At 39.6% G+C, this 23,200-nt stretch overlaps 3 protein-coding genes across 5 annotated transcripts; 2 read left to right on the top strand and 1 right to left on the bottom strand.

The window, feature by feature from the left end:
- The first annotated feature begins 7,111 nt into the window (after positions 1-7,111).
- rheb (Ras homolog, mTORC1 binding) lies at positions 7,112-13,805 on the top strand. Its single transcript, XM_044367502.1, has 8 exons — positions 7,112-7,434; positions 8,369-8,440; positions 9,944-10,011; positions 10,193-10,275; positions 10,368-10,424; positions 10,528-10,575; positions 11,026-11,107; positions 12,965-13,805. Exons 1-8 carry the CDS (start codon positions 7,383-7,385, stop codon positions 13,055-13,057), a joined length of 555 nt encoding a protein of 184 aa, XP_044223437.1. The 5' UTR covers positions 7,112-7,382; the 3' UTR covers positions 13,058-13,805.
- Positions 13,806-14,546: 741 nt separating this feature from the next.
- ly97.3 (lymphocyte antigen 97, tandem duplicate 3) lies at positions 14,547-23,151 on the bottom strand. 3 transcript variants are annotated; one of them, XM_044367506.1, is made up of 4 exons: positions 23,072-23,151; positions 15,588-15,657; positions 15,057-15,179; positions 14,547-14,805 (listed from the first exon to the last, which is right to left on the bottom strand). In XM_044367506.1, the coding sequence occupies exons 2-4, from the start codon at positions 15,634-15,636 to the stop codon at positions 14,699-14,701; spliced, it is 279 nt and encodes a 92-aa protein (XP_044223441.1). In that variant the 5' UTR covers positions 15,637-15,657; positions 23,072-23,151; the 3' UTR covers positions 14,547-14,698. The 3 variants fall into 3 exon arrangements, with proteins under 3 accessions (XP_044223441.1, XP_044223440.1, XP_044223439.1); XM_044367505.1 differs by having other exon boundaries at positions 23,035-23,119; XM_044367504.1 differs by lacking the exon at positions 23,072-23,151 and adding an exon at positions 16,000-16,114.
- LOC122993374 (gamma-crystallin N-A-like) lies at positions 17,641-20,365 on the top strand. Its single transcript, XM_044367503.1, has 4 exons — positions 17,641-17,744; positions 18,017-18,265; positions 18,710-18,855; positions 20,098-20,365. The coding sequence occupies exons 1-4, from the start codon at positions 17,724-17,726 to the stop codon at positions 20,231-20,233; spliced, it is 552 nt and encodes a 183-aa protein (XP_044223438.1). The 5' UTR covers positions 17,641-17,723; the 3' UTR covers positions 20,234-20,365.
- Positions 23,152-23,200: the final 49 nt, after the last annotated feature.

Here is a 23,200-nt window from a genome sequence, read left to right as displayed (position 1 = left end):
AACAGGGGTGGATGGCGAGCCACCTGAGCTGATAATCGTGTATTATTCAGCAGGTGCAGATGTGAATATTCACACCACTGGACACTTTCCACTTTCCATTTGTGCATGCGTCCGCATCTCCCCCAGTTAATGGAGTCTGTGGAAGTGGCTGCACATTTTTGTCAAAAATTGGGGATATGTCACACATTTGAATTGCCATCTGGAAATTGGCTGCAACGCTGCTCTGCCCAAACCTCCAGGTGACACAAAGGATCTACTCAGCAATGCAAATTAGCGGGGAGGAAATTTGAGGGAGTGTCCAACAAGTCTGCTTGGAGGCTGAAAACCAGGCCAAGAACATTTCATTTCAATGTTTCGAATGTTCATTTATTTACCAGATTGGACACAGTGAGGTCGCCTGCGGGTGGTTGTGCAAATTGTCACCATGGAAATTATATCAAGGCGGCTTTAGCATATTCAAGTCTACTTTGATGACAAATCTGTCCTAAAAGAGCACAAACACAAATTCATAACCATTCTACATCTTCTTAGAACATTTTTTCCACCTCCTTATCAACTCTAAGTGAAACACCTCTCCTGAGTATCTTGTAATCTCCTAATCTCTCTCCCCAGGCCACACGCCAGGTATCTGTAGTTAGATCTGTACAGAAGCAGCCAGATTCATCTTGAGATAAACTGGGACAACATGATGAATAGATAATAAAGACACCCAGGGGAAAGCACTATCCGGGTTAACTCCACCGTATAAAGATACCATTTGTAATGATGGTCGGAATCAACAGGGAAGTGCAGTGAGCAAAGCTAACTGGGCTCCAAAGTGACCAAATCAGTTCTGACTTTGCTGATACAGCAGATGGGAGTACAAACCAATTGTGGCTGTGACAACAACAAGCAGGGTGATGAAGTACCACTGAGCAGCCTATCTGGGTCTCACCTGCCTGCATTGCCACTGCTACAGGCAACTGAGTGCTAAACAAAAACAGTTGTACAGTGTGCGTACCGGTAGTTATAGCACAGCTGTAGAGTAATCATGATGAGATATGCTGTCAATGCTTTGGGATGTAAATTAGATTGATTTTGAGTCCAAGCTCTGACCTTGTCACTAGCTGAAAGCTCTGCAGAGACTCTGAAGTAACAATAATAAAGTTGTCCAAAGTTGCATTAAAGCCTGATCCAAGCTAATGTGTTTGGCATCTACTGTGTGTAGGCCAGACACCAGCCACCATGTGGCTATTTTCCTACTAGCCGCCTCGGACCACAAAGAAAATATAGAGAAATCTTTATGTGAGGGCCTGACAGCAGCCGCCTTGTGGCCATTTCACAACAAAGCACCTCCGACCATCACCAGAAATATAATATCTGGAGAATTTAAATGGATAAGTCTAAACTCCAAATTAAATTAAATGAAACACATCCACCACAAAAACTAAACTAATTAAACATGCAGAAGAAATAGAACTTTTAAATAATAATGAAGTTGCACTGCTGGCTACTATTTCAAATGATTATGTGAAAGACACAGCTCATAGTAACAAAAATGAGAGAATTATCACCAGACTCTGCAGTTCCCCTCAACGCTACAGTGTGTTTTACTGTCTTTCAGCTCATTGTTTTGGTTTTCTTCATTGCTCGGATAAATGCAACCTGCCGAGCAAAATTTGCTTTTGACTATATTTGGTGAAATAAATGTATGGTGCGTTGTTTCTGTTAAATAAACAATGGAATGAAATAAAATTGGGCATTCCACTGCCCCCAAGTGGCCAAAAATATCTAATATTACTGTATTGACGAGCACATCTGATGTAATCTTGCACGGTATGCAGCCGCTAGGACCATAAAAACTGGTTTCAGACCTAACCTTAGATTTAAGGCAACAACCTAGGGGAAAATATGCTGCAAACTCGGCTCAGAATAACACACTGCTTAAAACAAGAAAGCAAGAAAGCATCATAATGCACATGCCAAACAACTAACAGAAAATTAAGCCCATAAGCCTATTACAACAAAGTAATTTACAATTAGTAACAGTACAAACACTGCATATAGATACATGGTTGCAGTATCAAAGCAGAAATTGGCAGCCAGAGGACGCCAAGACATCGCCCACATGCAGCTCGGTGGAAGAGCAATAAAACAGCCAGTAGCGGTTACAGCATGATATTGATAACTGACTGATCTCCAAACAAATAAACAAACACAAAGTGAAGCCCCTATACACATGTAGCAAACACTTAATGTTAGCTTAGTGAAGTGAAGGCCTGATCACCACTCTGTGGAGAGTAAACCCAGACATGGCTTTGTAGAGGGTCGGTACAGTACCACATTGTCCAGACTACTGACAGGACATTCAGTTCGTGGCTTGATTTGTGACACACAAGCTGGCAGCTGAAATGATGAACATCCAGCAACTGGACTCTCAGAGTGATGCGGCTCAAACATGATTAATCCTCCGCAAAGCCATCCTAACGTAGCCTGGCTCTATACCTCTGAATCACTGCCCTCATCCTAGCGATTCAAAAAGTAATAAAGTTAAAATTAAGTAGCAATTTAGTCTAAACAAGCAAATCCTGAAGCAACATGATCAGGCCCCGATGACAGTTGAGCTTACTTATGAAATGCTATATAGCAGGAGCAGCGAGTGTTTGCATTAAAAGAGTTATAAATAAGCAGTGCAGCAGCAGGAAAGCAGCACAAAAGAGAGGAAGGATCACTGCCAGTTTGAATAGGCCGCCTTGTTGCTAAGCATGTGTTGGATATATGTTGCAGTGAGTGGTGTATGTGCGTGTCAGTGTAGTAAGTTGTCTGCTTGAGCGAGGCCTTCAGGGTGTGTCAGGTGTGGTGGAGAAACTCATATCGCAAAGTTTTGATGGTGAGTGACAGCACAGAAGTTTCAATGATGATGATTTTTCTGTGCATGCCACCAGAACTTGAAACAATAGGATCTGACAAGCTCTGTTCTAGAAATTAGGATGCTTGCCAGACCATCGCTGCCAGCAAGCCATAAATGTTTCATGTGGTGCTGATATGGTAATCATTGGATCCCTACAATGACACCTTGTGAGAGTTGGATAACGATGGCTGTCTTTCAGGCCTGTGTGACTCTGGACACAGTCCAACAGCTGAGGCACAGCCTGAAGTGTGAATCTGCACGTTAAAAAAGGGCCACATTGCATCCAGTAGGGTGATAAAAGTCTCAAAGATAAGCAAAATAAAGGTGCAACGGTTGTCCCCCCAGTCATCATGCAGCTATACACACTTTGCTGGTGAAAGATGTCACACAAATGCATTCCTCTGAGTTAAATATGCATTCTGTTTCATGAGGTTTTGCGAGTGGGTCCAGGTGCCCGTTAGTGGCACAAACCCAGCTGGAGGATGTAGCTGACTCGCTCCACTGGCGCACAGGCTGGCATACTAACAGAGCCAGGGGTGCTTTCACAGTGAGTTGAAAGAGGCTGGCGCTGGTGCCACACACCCAGGGTTCAGAAACACGAGCTCCAGCTGCATGTCCACTAGCTCGCATAGCTAAAGAAATTAGAGACTGGAAATCTAAAGTGAGTTTTCAACCTGCAACATGCTCCGTGACAGGAATATCGATCTCATGACATTAGCAGTCACACACACAACGCCGTCACCTTAATCACATCTGTGTCTCGCTGCGCACGAGATTCTGTGGGATTAATTGTTGGGGTGAAAAAGAAGAAATTTTCCAATCACCAGGGATGAAGGAATAAAAGGCCAACATGTCTAAAAGAGCTTAATGTATTATTTCTCTGAGGCTTGTGTAAGCCTTTTATTAAAGTGAAACAATCTTGTCAGACACCTGTTGTTCCTGCAAGGGGTATTTATTGTTGGCCTATGTCAGCACACTGTAATCCCTGGCTAGAACATGGCTGTATTACCAGTGTGACCTATTCTTGGTCATCATAATTTCTTGCGAGCATGTGTGTGAGAGAGAGAGAGAGAGCGAGAGGTTGAAATAGGTAGAGAAAGTGACAGCGTTCATGTGTATGGGTTTGAATGTGCTTATGTGTGTATTTGTGTGTGTGTGTCCAGTGATTGCAGGCAGCACCCTTCAGCCATTCCAGTCAAGCTATTTTTTTTTTTTTTTTTTTTTGACACCCAATGTCATGCAGAACAAATCGCCTATTGCTGACACAGTGATTTCTTGTCTCCAGCGCCGAGAAGTGTGTGTGGAGGCAAAACAGTTGGGTCTTACTGACGGGGACTTGGACATGTCTGTGATTAAGTAGTAATGGTCCAGGACGTGACAGGGAAACACGGGATTTCATTGGTCACAGGGCAGGGAAAAATGCACACCCTTGGGGGCCCGTGGGGTATTTTTGTGAGAGTATATAATTATTTTTAAGAGTTTTGCTCCAAGATATTCTAGAGTAGCATTTAAACTGTGGAAATCTTTAAATATCTCCCAATGTCTCTTTCTAGAAAATGCAGTTTTACAGACTCCATCATTTGTGTGAAATTAAGCAATGATTGATACACATAAGTAATATTAACCCTTGCTTTCTGGCTGTTTGTAGAGCAAAGAGGAGCCTCATCATCTCACCACCTTCACCACGCCTGCCTTGAATTCCAGTGTCTGCCTATGGGCTTAACCCGCTAATTGTGGCCTGACTTCCTATGGTATTATTGCATGCCTGCGGTTTGGTTTTAGGCCACAGTTATATTAAGACATGGGTATTTTAACATAATGGAATACACTATTAGCTGAGATAAGCAGGGATGTGTGTGATGGTTGTAGTGTGTCTGATTTATGTGTGAGGTCACTGAGGTACAGTGTCTCGCTGTTTAGGGAGGTTTGGGTGTGTATGTCTGATTGTATGATGCAGCTTGAGAAATGGGGCTTCGTGAGTTCTTGAGTCAAACAAGAGATGGAAATAAACAGTTATTAGAAGGTGATGTTTCTATGGGAATATGGGAATATATAATAGTTAGTTGAGCATTTACAGATAGGTGTCTGGTACTCTAAGTGGGGTCTGTGTGAGATATAAATGGTGTTATGGGGACATCTACTGGCCAATGTCTATTATAAGTAAAAGTCTTGCCTTTTACATTGTACTTAAAAATAAAAATGTGTTCTTATTTCTTCAGTTGGATGTTTGAGCTTCACTGTGCAGAGTTTGAAGCAAGAAGACTGTTTTCACATTCATCTGCTGAAGGGGTAACAGTTTCTCTGCTCTCACCTTAAATCAGAGTTTAAGGGCAAGTACTTACAAGCATGACTTTCGACATCAAAACCAGTTTGGAAGCCAACCGTCGTCCAGTATGCAATCTACACAAGACTGATGTGGAAACTTGAAACCTACAGTGCACATACACTGAAAATGGAGTTTACAATGAAGTGGGAGACATTATGTGTCCAGCAGTTAAACTCTATTCCACTTTCCATTTTCATAGAGTCTGGATTTTTGCATGAGTGAAGGAGTAGTTGTTACTTTAAGACTTTTTAACCAGGTAATTTCACTTTTGTCATAGAAAAACCACATAAGACACAAATTATTATTCGAAGCAGAGTGTTTCCTAAAACATATCTGGAGGTAAAATACAGATGTTTACCAGCAAAAGTAAAAGAAAGCCTACCCATAATGGCCTCCACGAGCAGCATTTTGATGTTCTAGCTGGTTGAATTGGATCTGATTTTAACTTAACTGTTGTTGACCAAACAGATCTTGAGAAAACAATCAAAGCTCAAGATGCATTAGTAGATTTATCACTCTGCACTAAGATTTATTACCAGCAATAATTATAATGCTCATCATTGTGAGCTGTATGCTAAGGTTGGATCTCTCTCTCTCTCTCTCCCTCTCTGCAAGGCGTGATAAAAACTGGGTTTTATTTATTTATAAGGCTCTTACTGGTTTTTTACCCCCTTCCATTATTTCATTGTTATCTTTTAATGCAGGCCCGTACACTGTGCACCTGCAACCTGGAATAACATGCAGGACATTCTTAAGCTTATCTCATTTTTATCCTAATAGGGCAATTTAAATTTTTAATTTCCTCTTATTTCACTTCCAACTGCTCTTGTTTTAAGCTGACTCATTCACTGTAAATTTTAATTCCTTTATTTATTCATAAGCTTTTAATATGTTAGTATTTTTACTAATTTGGGTTTTCATTACTTTTTCTTTTTTTCTTTATCATCATTGTTATATAAGTATCTTATCTGTGTTTCTTGGTGCCTAGGATGTGTTATTTGTGAATTTGCTTTGCTGTATTGTAAATGAAGTCTCTACCTCAATATATTTCCGAGTCTAAATAAAGGTTGAGTGAAAGAATGAATGAATGAATGAAAGGTATCCTGGAGCTTTTCACCAGATTACATGATGCTCATCAGCAGATGGAGTTTGAGGATAACATGTCTCATATTTTGTCAGCTTGAATGTAAAATCTTTATTTGTAAATGAACAATAGATGTAAAATAAATGTAGATGAGTAACCGTAGAAGGTACAAAAATCCCTTTGTAATATTATAAAGTAGAAGTAGAAAGAAACATTACAACACATGTACCTAACAGTGGTACAGTATGTACTTATTTACCTATCACCACATTGTATTGTAGCTTTTTATCTGTTACACACTATAATCTACTTCTCCTATAATTGATATGTCTATAAAGATGTTGGCTGTACGTATAGTAAGCTTATAGCTCACTGACCCCATCATCTCTCCCGCCTATAACGCTTCTATGGGCATTAATGGGGTATCACTGGCACTGAATAATGAGTTTATGGTGATCTAACATCAGCTTTTTCATGGCTATTGTGACCACAATGGGATCTGTATGATAATCCTATAATATCTTAACAACGACTTATACTATTTTGCTTCTCTCCATAGGTCATTACAGAAATTACTATAGTGTGTCCGAGAAAAAAGAAAAAAGAAAAAAAAAAAGATGACGTCTTCCCTGCTCTCTGACCCTAAAGATGTGAATGACATTGCACCCGGCCACCCAGCGCGTCATATTGCGTGTATCAACCAATCATATTTTAAAACCCGGTCATTGCTATTTGACGGACAGCTGTTTCACCCAATCAAAGTTTTACAACAGGCATCAACGCCCTCCTTCACTCCGCGTCTATCCAATCAGAGCGGAGCAGTAATTACTAATTCATTACATTGCAAAGGGGAGTGACGCAGTTATTGTAGATCTATACTCCATGCTTTTTCATATGACCTGAAATAACATTATTTTCAAGCCGTGGACGTAAAATTTTCTCGTAAACTCAGCAAAGAACAGGGACCTCTGCTGTCATCTTTAGGCTGTATGTCGAATCTTTGCGCTCCTTGAATTTGGATGCCATTCCGGTTGGAGGTTGCGGTACACCCCGAGGACTAGATGCGATAACCAGAACGAGATATGCCGCAGCCGAAATCACGAAAAATCGCCATCCTCGGGTACAGATCCGTAGGTGAGTTCCGATCAGACGACGCGCAGGGGGGGTGGTGATGGGGGGGGAGGGAATGACACCTTAAGGGCCTTGGATGCGACGCAGGGACTAGATTTCAGCGGCCTTTCAGATCAATTTAAATCCATTGTAAGAGCGGTTTACTCCTCCTATAATAGACTTAATTTATAAGGGAGTGGGATCTGTCACGCAGCATCCCGGAGAGGGCGAATGAGCGCCACCAGGTGAGACGTGGCCTTGTGAGGGTTTTTTTTTTTTTTTTTTTAGCACATGAGGCCTCCCATAGAATGTTCAAGATCCATATTTTTACGCGTCTGATCTTTGGCGCACTTATTGATACGTTTCCATCATTGACCCCAACCCCGCTGGCGTTAGGGTAGTTCCTGCTGTGGGAAGGCCTGAAGGACCACAAGGATTTGGCGCATTATTACTGGGCAGTTTTTATTTGATCTTAACCAAACCAAAGAAGCGCAATCTGTATGCGGTAAAAAAGGATGTTGAGGATGGCAAGATGGCACACACAGATAGCACGAGTGAAGGCCCAGCCAGCATACCAGCACGAAAAACTCCTCAAATATTACCATAGAGATTTGTATTGTGTTTATGGCAGCCTACTACCTACTATTGTTGTTATTCTCTCATATTCACAGGAGGTTTATGGTGTATTTGGTAGCCTTGTGCGTTGCAGGTGTTGTAAATAATTAATTTTTTGGATGTTTATAATGTGCATATGTTTATCAGTCACTGCTCCCTTTTAATTTGTTGTCATCTTTACACTGAATATATACACCTGAGCCACAGGACATGATTGATGAACAGCTGTTATGGATAACTGCATTAAAAACTTTTGAAGCTTTTGACATTTTCTTTCCACATTTCTAATATTTTTCTAATCTCTGAAGAATCACTGTTCATAATAATCATTTGTATTTTGCAGGAAAGTCCTCTTTGACAATTCAGTTTGTGGAAGGCCAGTTCGTTGACTCCTATGACCCCACAATAGAAAACAGTAAGTGGGGGGTTTTATCGACTGTTGTACCTTGATAAACAAACAGGGTTTCCCCCCAGGAAACTTCATCTGAGGTGCGGATCCCGGAGCACCTTTGCTCTTTTCTCCTCCAAGGTTTTGTAAAAGTGTATGTATTTTTTATGATGTTTGCGGAGGTGGTTGTTTCAAGCAAGGTGACGCACTTCTGCTCAAAAATGCAGGAAACCGATAAATAAGTAAGGTTAACTTGATTCCTATTGCTCAAAATTGCACATTTGACTTAGCTTCACAATCTGAACATACAACAAAGACCTTCAGTTGAGATTATGGAAAAACACCCATAACACTTCAAAAGTAGAAAAAGGTACATGCCCAATCCTTTATTAAGATCTTTGAAATCAATGTTCTGATTGTTATTTGCCATCACAAGGTTCACTTACTTGGTGTTTCCAAAGCTTTATGCCTTCATCGGCTGTTTTAGTAGCTCAGTTGTCATGTAGATAGTGTAGTATTTATCACATGACCCAGCTAAGTATGGAATTTCAATCAGAGGTGGTTATATATTATAATAATCATAAGGATTTACCATTATCAATATGTTTGATATCAGTTTATATCATTATATGGCTTATGTTTCACATTTTACTCATTCAAACCTGTCCATCGCAGTCAAACTTGATGGATCGAAAGTGATACTCTTCCTCGTCCTTATCGTATTATGTCAGATATACTGTATCTATGATTTTGCTGAAAGACAATCGATGATCACACTAAATTGTTACCCAGCAGGGTGCAGTGTTTCTTCCAAGCCAACATGTCCAAACACTACACCGACTGATTTCAGCACTTTCCACCAGAAAGGGAGAAACTTTCTTTTTAAGGAATGTTTCAGAAATTAGCTGGTGTACTGTTTTGGTTGGAATGAAACCCTACTGACCCTTCATTTCTGTAAGCCTGGACATCACCGGCTTATTTCGTTGCCTCGCTTGAATGCACTTTGACTGTACATTTTGCAGAACAAGAGAACATTCTAAACACACATATTCCCAGACACTCCAGAGATTTAAACTTTGCCTGTAGGCTGTTTCTCTTTTCCCCGACATGTTTGCTCATATACCATCCTGCATTTCTCGAATGTGTGGTCTGTATCTATAAATAATCTCTGGATGGTTAACATAAAGCAAAGTGTCAGCGTTATCAGCGAGATGCTGCAGGCAGCGCAATCCCTCAGCAACCGTTGTAGATAATATGACCCATCTCCAGGCAGATATTGACATCCATGTACTGAATGAACCCGGTGGTCCTGTGCAACCAGAAATGGATCCATAACTGGGTTGTGTCTTGTGCTGTATGTCTCGAGATCTGCAGACTGAACACTGAGTGATGGAGGCTGTATAGTACTCAATTATTTATGTGTATTTTTTATGTTGATCTAAAAAAGAAACTTCTCGCTCCGTCTGTTAAAGTGTTTAATTCGTCATTTCCAGCAGTTAATTTCCAATTTGTCCTTTCTTTTAACTGCAGCGTTTACTAAAATGATCACAATAAATGGACAAGAGTACCATCTTCAGCTGGTAGACACAGCAGGACAGGTATGACTCAGTGCCAACTGAATGATAGCACTTTTTATCAGCCTGTCAGCAGGTTATGCATTTTTATGTAAATATGTGCTGTTATATGTTATATGATAATGTTATTTCATAGTTTGATATTTATTCTGCTTCAAACATGTAACATTTCATACCAATTTCCTCCAAATCTCCATCTTTCCAGGATGAGTACTCTATCTTCCCACAGACTTACTCCATAGATATCAACGGTTACATTCTGGTCTATTCAGTTACATCTAATAAAAGGTATACCTCCCTTTTCTGTCCTGTGTAATGAGTTGGACTGCTTACAGTTCATGAATGCTAAAGAAGAATCTTTCCCCTCATTTCTTCCTCAGCTTTGAAGTTGTACAAGTTATCCATGAAAAACTGTTGGACATGGTGGGGAAAGTTCAGTGAGTACTGCTCCTTCTTATTTTGCTGTCCAAGGCATTCCAAGAAGTATGAAATATATCATGCATGAATGACAATGTGCCGTTTTCTTTCCCTCCAATGCAGAGTACCAATTATGCTCGTCGGTAACAAGAACGACCTACATATGGAGCGGTATGTCTGAAAGCACACTCAAATTGTACATTAGGTTTAATATATGCCGTAGGTATACATGGGTCAAGGCACTTAGCAGTTTTAATCATCATTTCTGTGTAATTCATCATCATTTTGCAGGCTCCTGTTGGCAGAAATGTAAAACTCCACTATGAAACACAAACACAAATACAAAACAGATGTTAATATTTGTTACACAGGTGTCCCAAATAAAGACAGAAGCTGTTTGCACCAAACTAGTCTGTTTAAACATGACTCTGTGTGTTTGTGTAGCCCTGCAATTACACATTACTTTGCACCAAGTCAATGGAAACGTTTATAAGAGCAAATTTCTTAGGAATTGAACAATGTGGGTTGGTTAGAATCGACACTGCAGCCGTACTCTGAAATATTGTTTTATCCTCACTGACTGGCTTTGCCTGCTATTCCTGTTTTTGTTGTTGTTTTCAGAGTAATCAGTTGCGAAGAGGGAAAAGCATTAGCTGAATCCTGGAATGCTGCCTTCATGGAGTCCTCAGCTAAAGAGAACCAGGTAAGATCATATTTACCAGGTAGTACTTGGTTTTAGATTTGGTTGTTGTCAAGACCTATTTATACCTCTGTTTCCAAAGAATACCCAATCAAATATCATTTTAATCTTTATATATTTAATGAATGCTATAATAGATAACTGAAAGGGCTCAGTCTCATTTAAAGTTTTAATCCTTAAAGGGGATCTAAGGCAATTTTACACATTCAGATTAGTTTACTCGTCACAGGGAGTTGTCAGCCTGTGAAAACAGTTTCAGTCTTCCTCCAGAGTCTGAGATAAATAACTTTGGCGATACTATCAGGGTTATCTCAGCTTGAGATTGAAGACTACAAACTTGTAATAACTTGTTTACCAGGCAGGAGGGTCTGACAAAGACACTCTGTCAAGTTGCATTATGGGAAGTGTAGGATCTAGTGTTTTTGGAGCTTTACCTATACAAGTGACTAAAGGTCAGGATATCACAGCCTCTGCTGAGTACATTTTGACCATTTTTTTTAAACATCTGTCTCTTTCAAGTCCACCAACTTTATGGAAATGTTGCACTTAAGTGCTAGAGTGCTCTCTTATGCTTTTTATCACATCAAACCAGCCTTATCAACAGCCTCTTATAAGCATTATCCGTTCCATCAATTTGCATTCCATTACTGCCTTGATTGAAAGTGCGCACACACATATATCAAAGAAAACAGTTTGATGGATGTGTAGTAAACAGACACAAGTTTCTCTCCCTCCTGTAAGTATCTGACAATATACTATAGCTGCTCAAGGCAATTTTGCTGTCCCCAGAGGTTGATAAGCACGTAATTTCAAGTGACATTATAGAACTTGTGCTATTAAAATGTATTTGTAGCTACAACCAGACTGAAATATTTAGGGCTATAAATTTAAAGCTGCTGTACTGAATGTTTTTTATCTTAACAATGGGTCAAATGACTGTGTAATGTGAAAGGTGTTGCTCATGGTGATGAACCCACAGAGAATTATTACCCGACTCTGTGTTTCCCTTCAGCAATACAAAGCATTTTAGCATTTTTTTGTAACTCATTGTTTTGCTTTACAGCCCGCAACTGTACTGTTTGGTTCACTCTCACCACTCACAAGCATTGTCTCTAGCCTCAGCAGACAGCTGTTTTCAGCAAAAAAAAAAAAAAAAAAAAAAAAAGCTCAAAAAACAGCTAGCTGCCCAGCACCAAACAGTACAAAGACAAAGTTAGCGACTAGCTGGTGAACATAGTAGAATATTTAGCAACTAAAGAGATTTGGTGGAGAACACAAAACCAACACAAACCAACTAAAAGGAGAGTGAATATTAAACTTCATCAGGTGGACACAAAAATGCTAATGTTACTCTCTTCCTGCTTGATGTGTAAATAAGCTACTGTTTGCTAACAAATAATCCCTATCAATTTTATAACCGGATAGTACAGTATGTCAGTGTTGTGTTTACAGCTCGTTTCGCTGCCCCCAAGTGGCTGAAAAGTTAAGTTCAGAAAATGTATCCAGCACAGCATCAAAGATACAGCATGTTTAATTTACTATTCTTTTGATTTTCATCATTTTCATCCAACATAAGCTCAAAGTAAACAACAAACTGTTTTCTGTTGGATGTATTTTGCGCCGTATCTTAAGTTTTATATTCAGGAAGTCTATTTATCTGCTTCAAATCGAGTTAGCAAACAATATTGCTTGACAGTGTTTAAATGCCTATAAAAACAACGCCATCTCTGTGCGGCGCTTAAAGCGAGTGAGGCTCCACCGGATCAAATGTGTGTGAGTGAAGCATGTGACAGCGTCCTGTGTGTGTGTGTGTGTGTGTGTGTGTGTGTGTTCGTGTGTGTCTCGCTCTCTCACTCTCAGACAGCCGTGGAGGTTTTCCGGAGGATGATCCTGGAGGCAGAGAAGATGGACGGCGGCGTGCAGCCAGGAAAAACGTCCTGCTCCATGATGTAGAGCCGCCCAATCAACACACAGGACACTGCACTGGGATATCCCGTTACTTGAAGGCTAGCTGCCAGTTCTCCTCCACCTCAGCTGACTCCACCCCCCCCCCCCAGGGTCCTAAATATCCAATACTGTCTATTTATGGCTCTGATTCCACTGTTATTTATCAGTATTTCCAATTCCCTTTTGTCATCCTTGTTTTTCTTTGTGTGTTTGATTTAAAAAAAAAAAAAAAAAGGATGAGTGGTGGTTTCCTCGTCTTATATTTCCCACAATCCACCCCTCTTCCATCTCTGTCCACGGCACTGATGCAAAACACAGAACATCATTTAGGTGTATCAGAAAAAATGTTTTTTTTTTCCTGTGCTCGGTAATGACGACAACCGTGACTAAGGCCCAGAGATAGTAGTGGCTTGATGCATCTTCGCTTCCCATTATGCAGCTCCCATATAGGCAATGAGCAATTCTCTGTTTAAATAACACGAGATAAGAGAAATGTCATGTCTGCCATGCGTATGCTCCGAAAATGGATAAGTAAACACCGACGTTTCTTCTGATACATCACCAGCTGTTTGGTCCCTCCAATATATAACTCTTTTTCTACTTCGTCTCCACACGCAGTACCCACATCTCTGTCCCTCAGTTTGTTTTCATAGCAGTTACTGTCAGCCAAAAATCTGCATCCATTTTCTAATGTTGAAAATGTTGTACAAATGTTTTTGATTGTAATCATTAAAGCAAAAAGTGGTTATGTAAAGCAGGCTTGAGTGTGGATTATTACGCTGATAATGTGTTTTGTTTTGTTGTTGTTTTTTTTTTTTTGAAGTGATAAAAAGATATTAATAAATACAGCAGAAGCTCAAATTTAAGAGGGAACAATAAACTGAAGAGGGTTCAAGATTCATGTGCAGGGAGGATAATGATTTAATGATTACAGTGGAAAGCAATACAGAGCATAAAAGTTTAACTCGAATCTTGTGTGTTCCAGCTTTTTGTTGCATAATAACTAAATACTGCTTCTCTGTGTTTTCTTTTGACTTTGGAACAGTTAGCAGACTGCAAACAAATACCCGAGTGAACAGGGTTCATATTGCGAAAGACAACCAGAGCTGTGTTTTGCTCCCGTGCTGTACTAACAAGAGATTTGTGGGCAAGCTATTTAAAACCACTGAAAGCCAGTGGAGACACCTAAGAATTGGTGTGATTCAGTATGCCCAGTTTTCTTCCATCTTTGCTGGGAGCAGCAGTGTTGTAAATGAGCTGAAACAACCTGAGAGACTTTTTAAGGTGACTTTGAGAAAGTACTGTTACAATAAAACAACCTGCTGGGAATGAAAGTGTGGATAAGTCTCTTTTTCTACATCTAAACATGAATCCTGTGATTCCTGCTTTCTTTAGTATGACAGTGGCAGACTGTTATTGATTTGATGTGGCTGTTACACTTGAAAGAAACAAACTCCAAAGATTTCCAGACATAAAAATATGAACAGGGACACGCTCTTGTTCAAACTTTTTTATTTGGGGTTACAGAGTGAAAAGTAGCTGCTTCAAATTAATACATGTAATCACAGTCATTTGGTTGAAGTGCCTTGCTCAAAGGTACCCTAGCACACTTTTTTTTCCTTTTACACATAATATTCTTTTTGAATTTTAAAAAGTGTTGCACATGTCATCACTACAGCACTTGATGTCAATGTATGCATTCATCTTCAACATCTCACAGTCTGACAGAGCCATGCATTTCTGGTATTGTCCATCTAGGAAAGTAAAAAAAAGGAAAAAGTTGGCTTTTAACAAAAATTTGCTTTTATTATGTGCAGTAAGTAAGTCACACAATTCACAAAGCATTTGACAAACATTTTCAGTTATTTAAAAAGCAGTTGACTTTCCATGTAAAATTTTAACATACTTTACTTGAAAAACTAAAACTTTTTAAATGCAAACCTATTCTTACATCCCTGTTGTAATGAAAGAATAGTTGAATACTTGAGTATGGTGAGAAACTCACGTGGTGCTCTGAGGAACTTGGCAGCAGCACAGCCGTCCTTCTCTGGTTGACAAGTCTCCACACTGAGCTCACAGGTTCCTCCAGCCTTTTTGGAGACACATCGGTGACAGTTCAGAGCTTCACCTGAGAACAGAGAGAGCAAGATAACATTCATTCAGTCATTGTGTCTGTAATTCTTTCCTAATATGGTTGATTTGTTCTCTGTAAGAATCTGATGTGGGGCAATTAGTATTTGCAAGTTATTCATGAGGATTAATTCAGTCTACTTGGATGTTAAAGATGTGCATGGAGCCACATAGGATAATGTTTTTCCTTCACAAGTAAGTCGTTTGTTTTTTTGCATAATTACTTTCATCTTTATGACTCCTACTATCTGTTGCAAAGTGAAAAAAAAAATGCCTTTGAGATTTTGACAGGTCTACAGAGACTGTGCTCCTGTGCAGTGAAGACTAATAAAGGTGAAAGCAGACCTCCCTGTTGCACAGCAGCAGAGGTAGTGTTTATTCAGTGGAGAATCAGTGACAGACTCACCAGCTGTAAACAGCAGGGCGACGCTTAAAGCCAAGACCAACAACTTCATTGTTCTGTTCAGTGCAGCAGCCTACGAGAGATAAAGCACAGATTTGATGATACAATATGTGCAGTACTATCAGCATTCAGTGTGAATCAGTGTGAGACATAACTCTTTCTACAGTCTTTTTTTGTAGAGGTGATTATCTGATCTATCTATAGTGTTATAGACATTCTGGATAAACAAAACACGTGTATCAGGCTGCATGCACGGTGATATTGACATTCGATGGCAAAAATTTAAAGCTAACATTGATTTTTGTTAAACATGTTTCAAAAAAGCATTGAAAAAGTTAAATACACAAAATCAGAGAATGCAAATAAGAGAATATATTCATCCCCCCCCAGAAAAGCTATTTTTATGTGTACATACCTTGCTGGTTTGTCTGTCTCGAATTTGGTCAATAACTGAGATGTATTCATCGACTCTCCCTCTTTTTATACCCGTTCATACTTTGTCCTGTCATGGTAACATCCATTTAAATGGTCTATCGCTGTTAAGTCTATATGCTTAGCACCTCTACTTGCCCTGGGTACACTGTGTTCAGGAGTTAACAGTTTCCCAATGCTCAGATTCCTGAATTATGCAAGAGGTGCCCACCCTTTGTCAACTACTGTATATAATATATGAGACTTTTGCAAATATAAATGTATGCATTTGTCACGGACTCATAGATAAAGATTTGTATTAGTGGGATTTATACCTTAAGAGGACAAGAGGATATTAGTCAAAGGTACAGTATGTTTGCTTTAGGTGCATGAGTCTGACCCATATGATGTGTAATACCTTTGGCTCAGTGCTCTTTATCAAGCATCAGCACTAGAGCTCAATGGACTCAGTATAAAGCATAAAGTCTGAATTGACTTGAACCAGCACTTGACATAAATCTAATGGAAGAGAATGAAACACTGCAGCCAACTGTCGTACAAAGAGATGCTCCACAAAAGATTTTCTTTAGTGCAGCAGAAATATCACAGATATTCAGAATACATTGAGAGCACTGCTCCAATACAAGAATAGTTTCCTAAAAACAGCAGTAAATGCTGTACAATAAAAATGTTAAGAATCCATCTGTCTCCTACACACGCATAGATTACTTTTGGTGTGTTTTTTTTTGTGTATTAGCTGCAACTAGTCTGTCAGAAAGAAAAAAAAAAACAGTGATGAAACCAGAAACCTCAAACAGGCCAACTGGTGAACAAATGGACTGACATAAGCTTACATAAAAGTCCACGTGATTTTTGAATCTACACACCTCAGACAAATGTTTTACACTACTCATGGCTATTAATGTTTGCTTTAGTCCAAATCTACTCACTAATCTCTAAAATTCCACTCAAGTGCAATAAATCATTCCACATTTTGTGTTTTATCTCTACTGTAAATGGAGAGAGAGGGATCTGCTGTCATGGAAAACAGGTTTTATCTGTTTTGTATCCTGCCCCGCCTGCTTAACCTTAAAAACTGGTGGTCTTTGATGTCGTGGCTGAGAGTCTCCACCCGGATTTTCATGGGTCAAGGTCTAAACTGATCCAGGGATCCTCTCTGGATCAACAGCAGAGAAACAACAACAGAGAGGTTCCTAACATAAAAGCTGGAGGGAAATCTGTTTGGAGTGAGGAATCTGAGCTGCTCCGCTCACCCCGATGCCATCAGAACTCAGACACGGGACCACACCTCATTATTTCTACATTTTCCCAGTTACTCATCCAACCAGACATCTTGTTCTCACTTGCTCATTCATGTCCTTTCACCTCTGCTTTAACCTTCCCTCTGTTTGTTTTCCTCCTCGCCTGGACGCAACCCAAATATTACTCTGCAACCGCGACCCAGTGCGACATCACTCTCAAAGCCCAATCAAAGCAAAATCTCTCTCACTCTATTGTTCCGCCCTCCAGAGCCAAACTCCAATATCAGCACTGGCACATGTAAGGGAAACTGTCCATGTGGCAAAATGTCTAAACCCCCCATTGTTGTGCTTTTGTTGCCTCGGCCTCGCGATACCACCACGCTCTCTGTCCGCCATATATATCTGGGTGGCCAAATTTTTCCACTCTTATACTGTGTGACTAGTTTGGAACAGCTAACAGTGGAAAATGTCTCAGTACTCAGGAAAGGTGAGTACCACAGCAAGGAGTGCGATGCAGCAGTACAGCCCTCCCAAACCTACGCAGTTGTTCACCAACAACATGTCAATGCAAAGGCATCACAAAGACATCAATGTAGCTGACTGGTACAACCTCAGATATTACTTTTAACAGTGTTGAACGGCACTTTTTGCATGATATCTTTCTAACTATCTGTTATCCCCCCACGAAAGTGCGCTTTCTGTACAAGTATCTGTTAGGAGAAAAAAAAAAATGTAATCTTCACTGTTTTGGCAAAATAGATTGTGTTCTATGAGGGGAAATGTTTCACCGGGAGGAAACTGGAGATCTGCAGCGACTGTGACAACTTCCAGGACCGTGGCTTCATGAACAGGGTCAACTCTATCCGTGTGGAGAGCGGGGCCTTCGTCTGCTTTGACCACCCAGACTTCAAGGGCCAACAGTACATTCTGGAGCATGGAGAGTACCCTGAATTCCAGCGCTGGAATGCCCATAATGATCACATGGGCTCCTGCAGGCCAATCAGGATGGTAAGTGTGTGTGTGTGTGTGAGACCCCAGGGACAGACAAATATTTGATTGGTAAAAAAAACAAAGCCAGACAGGACTGGCATATGTGCGGGCTCATCTGTTTTTCAGACTAATCAAAGTGAGAATCATTTGGACTACTAAGGTTTCTAATAAAGGAGCACTTGTAGCACAGACGCATGTTAGCAGCTTGCAGGTTTTCACATCATTGACACTGACAGCTGAAAGAAAAACCACACATTTATTGCACTTCAGACGTAGACTGTGGGCTATACATGTCGTCCCCTACATATACATTTAACCTTTAGAATTCTATAGGTACAAGTGTTTGAGCGCACATAAAGTCCTTGTCACATATAGGAGAAGGCTTTGGTGTGCTTTGCAGCGAGGTGAAGGCGAACATTGTTGCTATGACTCATCGAGCCGGCATGTCATTATCCTCCCCAGCATGGAGAGCACTACAGGATGGAGCTGTTCGAGGGAGACAACTTTTCCGGACAGTGTGTGGAGCTGTGCGACGACTGTCCATTCCTGCAGGCACGAGGCCTGACCAAGAATGTTGTTAACTCCATCAAGGTTTATGGAGACGGAGGGTACGCACAATATCTCTGCAAGGGATAGTTAACATTTGATTTAACCAGTGTAGAGAACATAAGACTTTAAGACTACTATAGTTTATTGTACTTCATTGATAGACTGTATTTATGTATAATTGATCACTTGTGTGACCCTATCTAAATTGTTAAAGGGTTAGTTAGTTCAGCCCAATTACAAAAAAGCACATTTTCTCATTTGCCTCTTGTGGTATTTAACCATAAGGGATAGTTTTGGTTTTATTTGGCAAGTAGCTGACATATCCATCTTGTGACATTTTGGCCACCATCCCAATACAAAAGAGATGAATGGAATTTTGTTTTCCATTATTAACTTTTGTCATTATTAGATAGGAAAGTCACAAGCTGGCAGCAAATGGAGGGCGAGAGGATGGGGATGACATGCCAAAAAAAAAAAAAAAAAAAAAAAAAAGGTCCCCAACTGGACTCGAACCAAGCATGTTAAACCTCCTTCACTGAAAAACTAAGTTAAAAAGGCTTTAACACTAGCATCCCTTTCCAGAAACAGTGTTCTTGTTACTCTGGATAATTCACAGATCTCAGAGTTTTAAACAACAGTTTTGATAGGAACTATTTCTTCAGCAATAAATAGTTCCAATGAAAACTGTTGACAGTGGGACCTGCGTATTATCCAGGATAACCTAGACATTGTTTATGATGAATTCAGTTATACTTTAAGTGCTTTAAGTCCCACTATTTAGCATTTATAAGCAGAATACAAACATTTAATAAATGTAGTATAACATGATATAAAATTATAATGTCCTCATAAGCAGATATACGGTAAGTAAATGTATAAATGTTCATTAATCAACAGTACTTATCAGCAAATATAACTTCTCCTATGAAGACATATTTTATATCATTATATCTACATCTATATCCTCATTGATTATCTGTTCATACACCAACCACCACTTATGTTTGCCCACATGAGCAGTAATAGTTTTTGGCAAATACATTCATAAAAGCTTATATCTGCTTACAGTGCAACTACATTATAATGTGTTATAAACCATTTATTAACTGTTTATATACTGCTATAAAGGCTATATAGGGAGACTTAAAATTAATTCTTTAAATTTAATTTCAAAAACCAAAGCTTTAAGCACCATAAACAAAATTGGGCAAATAAAACCAAAACTATCTGTATGGTAAATACCAGATATTGCATATTTATATTCTTATTTCATGTATTTTTCAATGTTTTTGAATACACAGCTGGGTGTTGTATGAGGAGCCTAACTACCGTGGCCGCATGTACGTCGTGGAGAGAGGAAACTACAGCACCCACATGGAGTGGCAGGCGGAGAACCCCAACATCCAGTCTGTTCGCAGGGTGGCAAACTACTTCTAAACCATGTCGGTTGGCAATGTGACTGAAGGAATGAGATCATCTGCTGAGGAAAAACGCGCCACCACTCTGTCTAGTAATCTCATGCTGACTTTGTGGGGCTGTAAAATAATAAAAGCTGAAGAAAATGTTTGACATTGCTTGTTGTTTTATTTTTGTACTGATTCATTCAAAGCCTGAAATAAAGTAGTGATCCGACACTATCTTCAATCTTATTTCCATTTTTTTCCCCCTCCTTTTATGCTCACTCAGTGTGAAACATCCAACTTAACCATCACATTCCATTGTAGAAATGGCCAGAGGCTATGATTCAGGTAATTGCTTTCTATTATACACCATAACTACAAAACCTTTAAGTGCCGTGCTTTTCCTCATACTAATGGGTCCATTACCAAGTAACATGAAATATTCTGGATACCACTAAACACAGATTGATAGATGATGATGGCCATTTTATTTATCCAGGAGGGAAATTAAATAGTTTTACATGAACAAACTCGCAGCCCAGTAATCAAAATACTACCTTTCAACATACACTTCCCTCTTACAAGTGGCAGTCAGCAGTGAACAATTGAGACTCTGTGTCTTCCCCACACATACAGTGCATAAATCAAAAGTGAAAGAGAGATATTGCACAGGTAGAAGCAGTATCTGCACCTGCCCCGGGGAGCTCTGCTACCACCTAGTGTCATTTATCTATTTTACTGTGAAGTCGAGACGCTCACCTCAGGGTTTTCAAATTGACTTGGGCTTTTGCAACAGCAGTGACACAAACGCGCACATACAAAATATCTGGATCAGGATGTTTTGGATTTTGATATATGTACATAAAAACAAAGAAAAACACCAAAACAGAGAATCACATTTTAAATAATCCACATTAATGTTTCTCCAAATTCTCCATTTAGTTTTTATCAACCGAAAGTTTGTCCGACAAGCTTATATCCAGCTTTTCATTATATTATAAATGCAACATATGCATTACCTATTCATGCTATGACCAATGAATAAGTGGTGAAATCCTTTTTACAAATACACTATTAGCTCATAGTTTCATGTTTTTTATGTACCACTGCATCATCCCCCCTCATGTTCCCATTTCTCTATGTCACACCGTGGTTGTGGCTGGTGAACCTTTAATGAGCACTCATGTGCTTTCTCTTCCAACTGTCATGACAACAGAACATCTAGCTTTACAAGGTTTCACTCGTGGCCTCTATTGAGTTACAGGGTCAATATAGGATAGCTTAATGAGGAAATGCTTTGTCTTGAGTTACACTCAACGGCACTAGTTTAAGGGCGATTACCTATAGCTAACCTTATTCCTAAGCCATTTGCAGCACGAATTGGCTCAGTGTCACCAACATGTCATTAGTCTGGATGTCAAAGAAGAGAAAGGGAGAGGAACCTGCCAGCAAGGCTTAATGGTTTTTTAACAATGTCATTGCTGATTTTTTTTTTTTTTTTGAGATGATGGGATTGATTATTTTACACAAAGGATGTCCGTTTTGAAAGAGTGCGTCTTAAATGCTATGTAGAAAACTATGTGTAGTGATGTTCTGTATTCTGTATTATTCTATCACATAGTCCTAGATTGGTTGCTCTAATGGAGGTGAACATTTCTTCTTAACTGGGGAGATTACAAAAGAGAAGCATACCCAATTAGTCAGTGGAAAAGAACTTGAACCTTAACTCTTTTGAGGGAAATACTTCTAAAAGTAATTGTCTGTTGGCTCGGAGACTTGATGAGTAGTCAGGCTGATCAGCCTTTATATTTTTGACACAAAGCACCCAATTATTTATATAACGTTTCAGATGATTTGGCAATTATCCACAGAAATACCACCAGCTTCTAAGAGGATGTTTGGAAATTTGGGAAAGATTATTGTCATACACTTGTAGTTCCTGTTTTGTGATAAGAATAAAATGCATTATGTGGCATGTGGTTTGGCTCTATTTTGGTTTTTGCTGTGTGAGTTATATTTTATATTTAACACTGTGCGGTGGTGAAATGAGTAATTAGAACGAATAAATTTTAAATAGCATTTATCGAATCCTGTTACTTCAAATTAGGTCAGCTATTTTTAGCACGGCCACTTATGCATAAAAGATCATTCGGATAGAGAAAGAAAAAAACTGATTTTTTCTTACTGCTTGTGCGGCTATCAGGGATATATATGTATCACACTGACAGACTACGCCGTACTGTATCAAGGCATTTATTACAGAGCTGTAATAAATATTTATACCAATACAGTAAATCACATTAAAATATAGGCTGTATGTCAGTTTATACTTCGTATGGGGTAAGATTTTGCAGTGACATACTGCAAGATTTCGATACCAATGCGCGTTATTTTTAAAAAAGAGGCAAAAATACTGCACTGCAATATCAAATAAAATGAAAAAGAATTACGTTAAACTGTCATTTAAACCCAGGGAAAACAGATAAGAACCGAAAAGTAGACTGTAAAACAGCAACTCTGATCACAGAAAGTGCAAGTGTTGTACTATCAGCTGCAACCGGGATAATTATCAACGTGGGAATCACACATCTTTCGCCAACACCACATATCCCCCCTGTTGGGGTTTAAACGAGTAAAATAACGTAATAATTGTCGACGACGAGCAAAAATAAAGTCGTTTCAGGCGTGTATCTACGGTGTCGCGTTAAGGTCACTCGCTGGCTGCCTGAATTCCCCTCTTTGTGTTTACACATCCGGGTTTCCCTGTTTGCAGCCCATTCCCCATTTAGAAGCCATTTTGGACACAGATCAGTAACATGCATGTAAACCCCAACCGACCTCCCGACGCAGCGGTGCTACTATCCAAGTGAATAACCTTAAAAAGAGCGCTGGGCTTTCGTCTCGGATGGTTTAACAGCTTCCCATTCGCTTTTTGGATCCGCTTCCGATGCGAAATGCTGCACCTATTAACGGACTAACAGCCCGGCAGTTAATTAATCGCTCC

Source organism: Thunnus albacares, chromosome 12, assembly GCF_914725855.1.
Source record: "Thunnus albacares chromosome 12, fThuAlb1.1, whole genome shotgun sequence".
NCBI classification, from domain to species: Eukaryota; Metazoa; Chordata; class Actinopteri; order Scombriformes; family Scombridae; genus Thunnus; species Thunnus albacares.
The sequence above is the reverse complement of the archived record's forward strand: the minus strand, read 5'-3'. Positions and strand labels throughout refer to the sequence as shown.

What these genes read in the sequence shown, in the direction of transcription:
- rheb (XM_044367502.1), top strand. Translation starts at nt 7,383, where the DNA reads ATGCCGCAGCCGAAATCACGAAAAATCGCCATCCTCGGGTACAGATCC. An exon ending in CCTCGGGTACAGATCCGTAG is followed by an intron (nt 7,435 to 8,368) that starts GTGAGTTCCGAT and finishes TGTATTTTGCAG; the next exon opens with GAAAGTCCTCTTTGACAATT. An exon ending in CCTCAGCTAAAGAGAACCAG is followed by an intron (nt 11,108 to 12,964) that starts GTAAGATCATAT and finishes TCTCACTCTCAG; the next exon opens with ACAGCCGTGGAGGTTTTCCG.
- ly97.3 (XM_044367506.1), bottom strand. Translation starts at nt 15,636, where the DNA reads ATGAAGTTGTTGGTCTTGGCTTTAAGCGTCGCCCTGCTGTTTACAGCT. An exon ending in CGCCCTGCTGTTTACAGCTG is followed by an intron (nt 15,180 to 15,587) that starts GTGAGTCTGTCA and finishes CTCTGTTCTCAG; the next exon opens with GTGAAGCTCTGAACTGTCAC. An exon ending in CAAGTTCCTCAGAGCACCAC is followed by an intron (nt 14,806 to 15,056) that starts GTGAGTTTCTCA and finishes TTACTTTCCTAG; the next exon opens with ATGGACAATACCAGAAATGC.
- LOC122993374 (XM_044367503.1), top strand. Translation starts at nt 17,724, where the DNA reads ATGTCTCAGTACTCAGGAAAG. An exon ending in CCTGCAGGCCAATCAGGATG is followed by an intron (nt 18,266 to 18,709) that starts GTAAGTGTGTGT and finishes TATCCTCCCCAG; the next exon opens with CATGGAGAGCACTACAGGAT. An exon ending in AAGGTTTATGGAGACGGAGG is followed by an intron (nt 18,856 to 20,097) that starts GTACGCACAATA and finishes TTGAATACACAG; the next exon opens with CTGGGTGTTGTATGAGGAGC.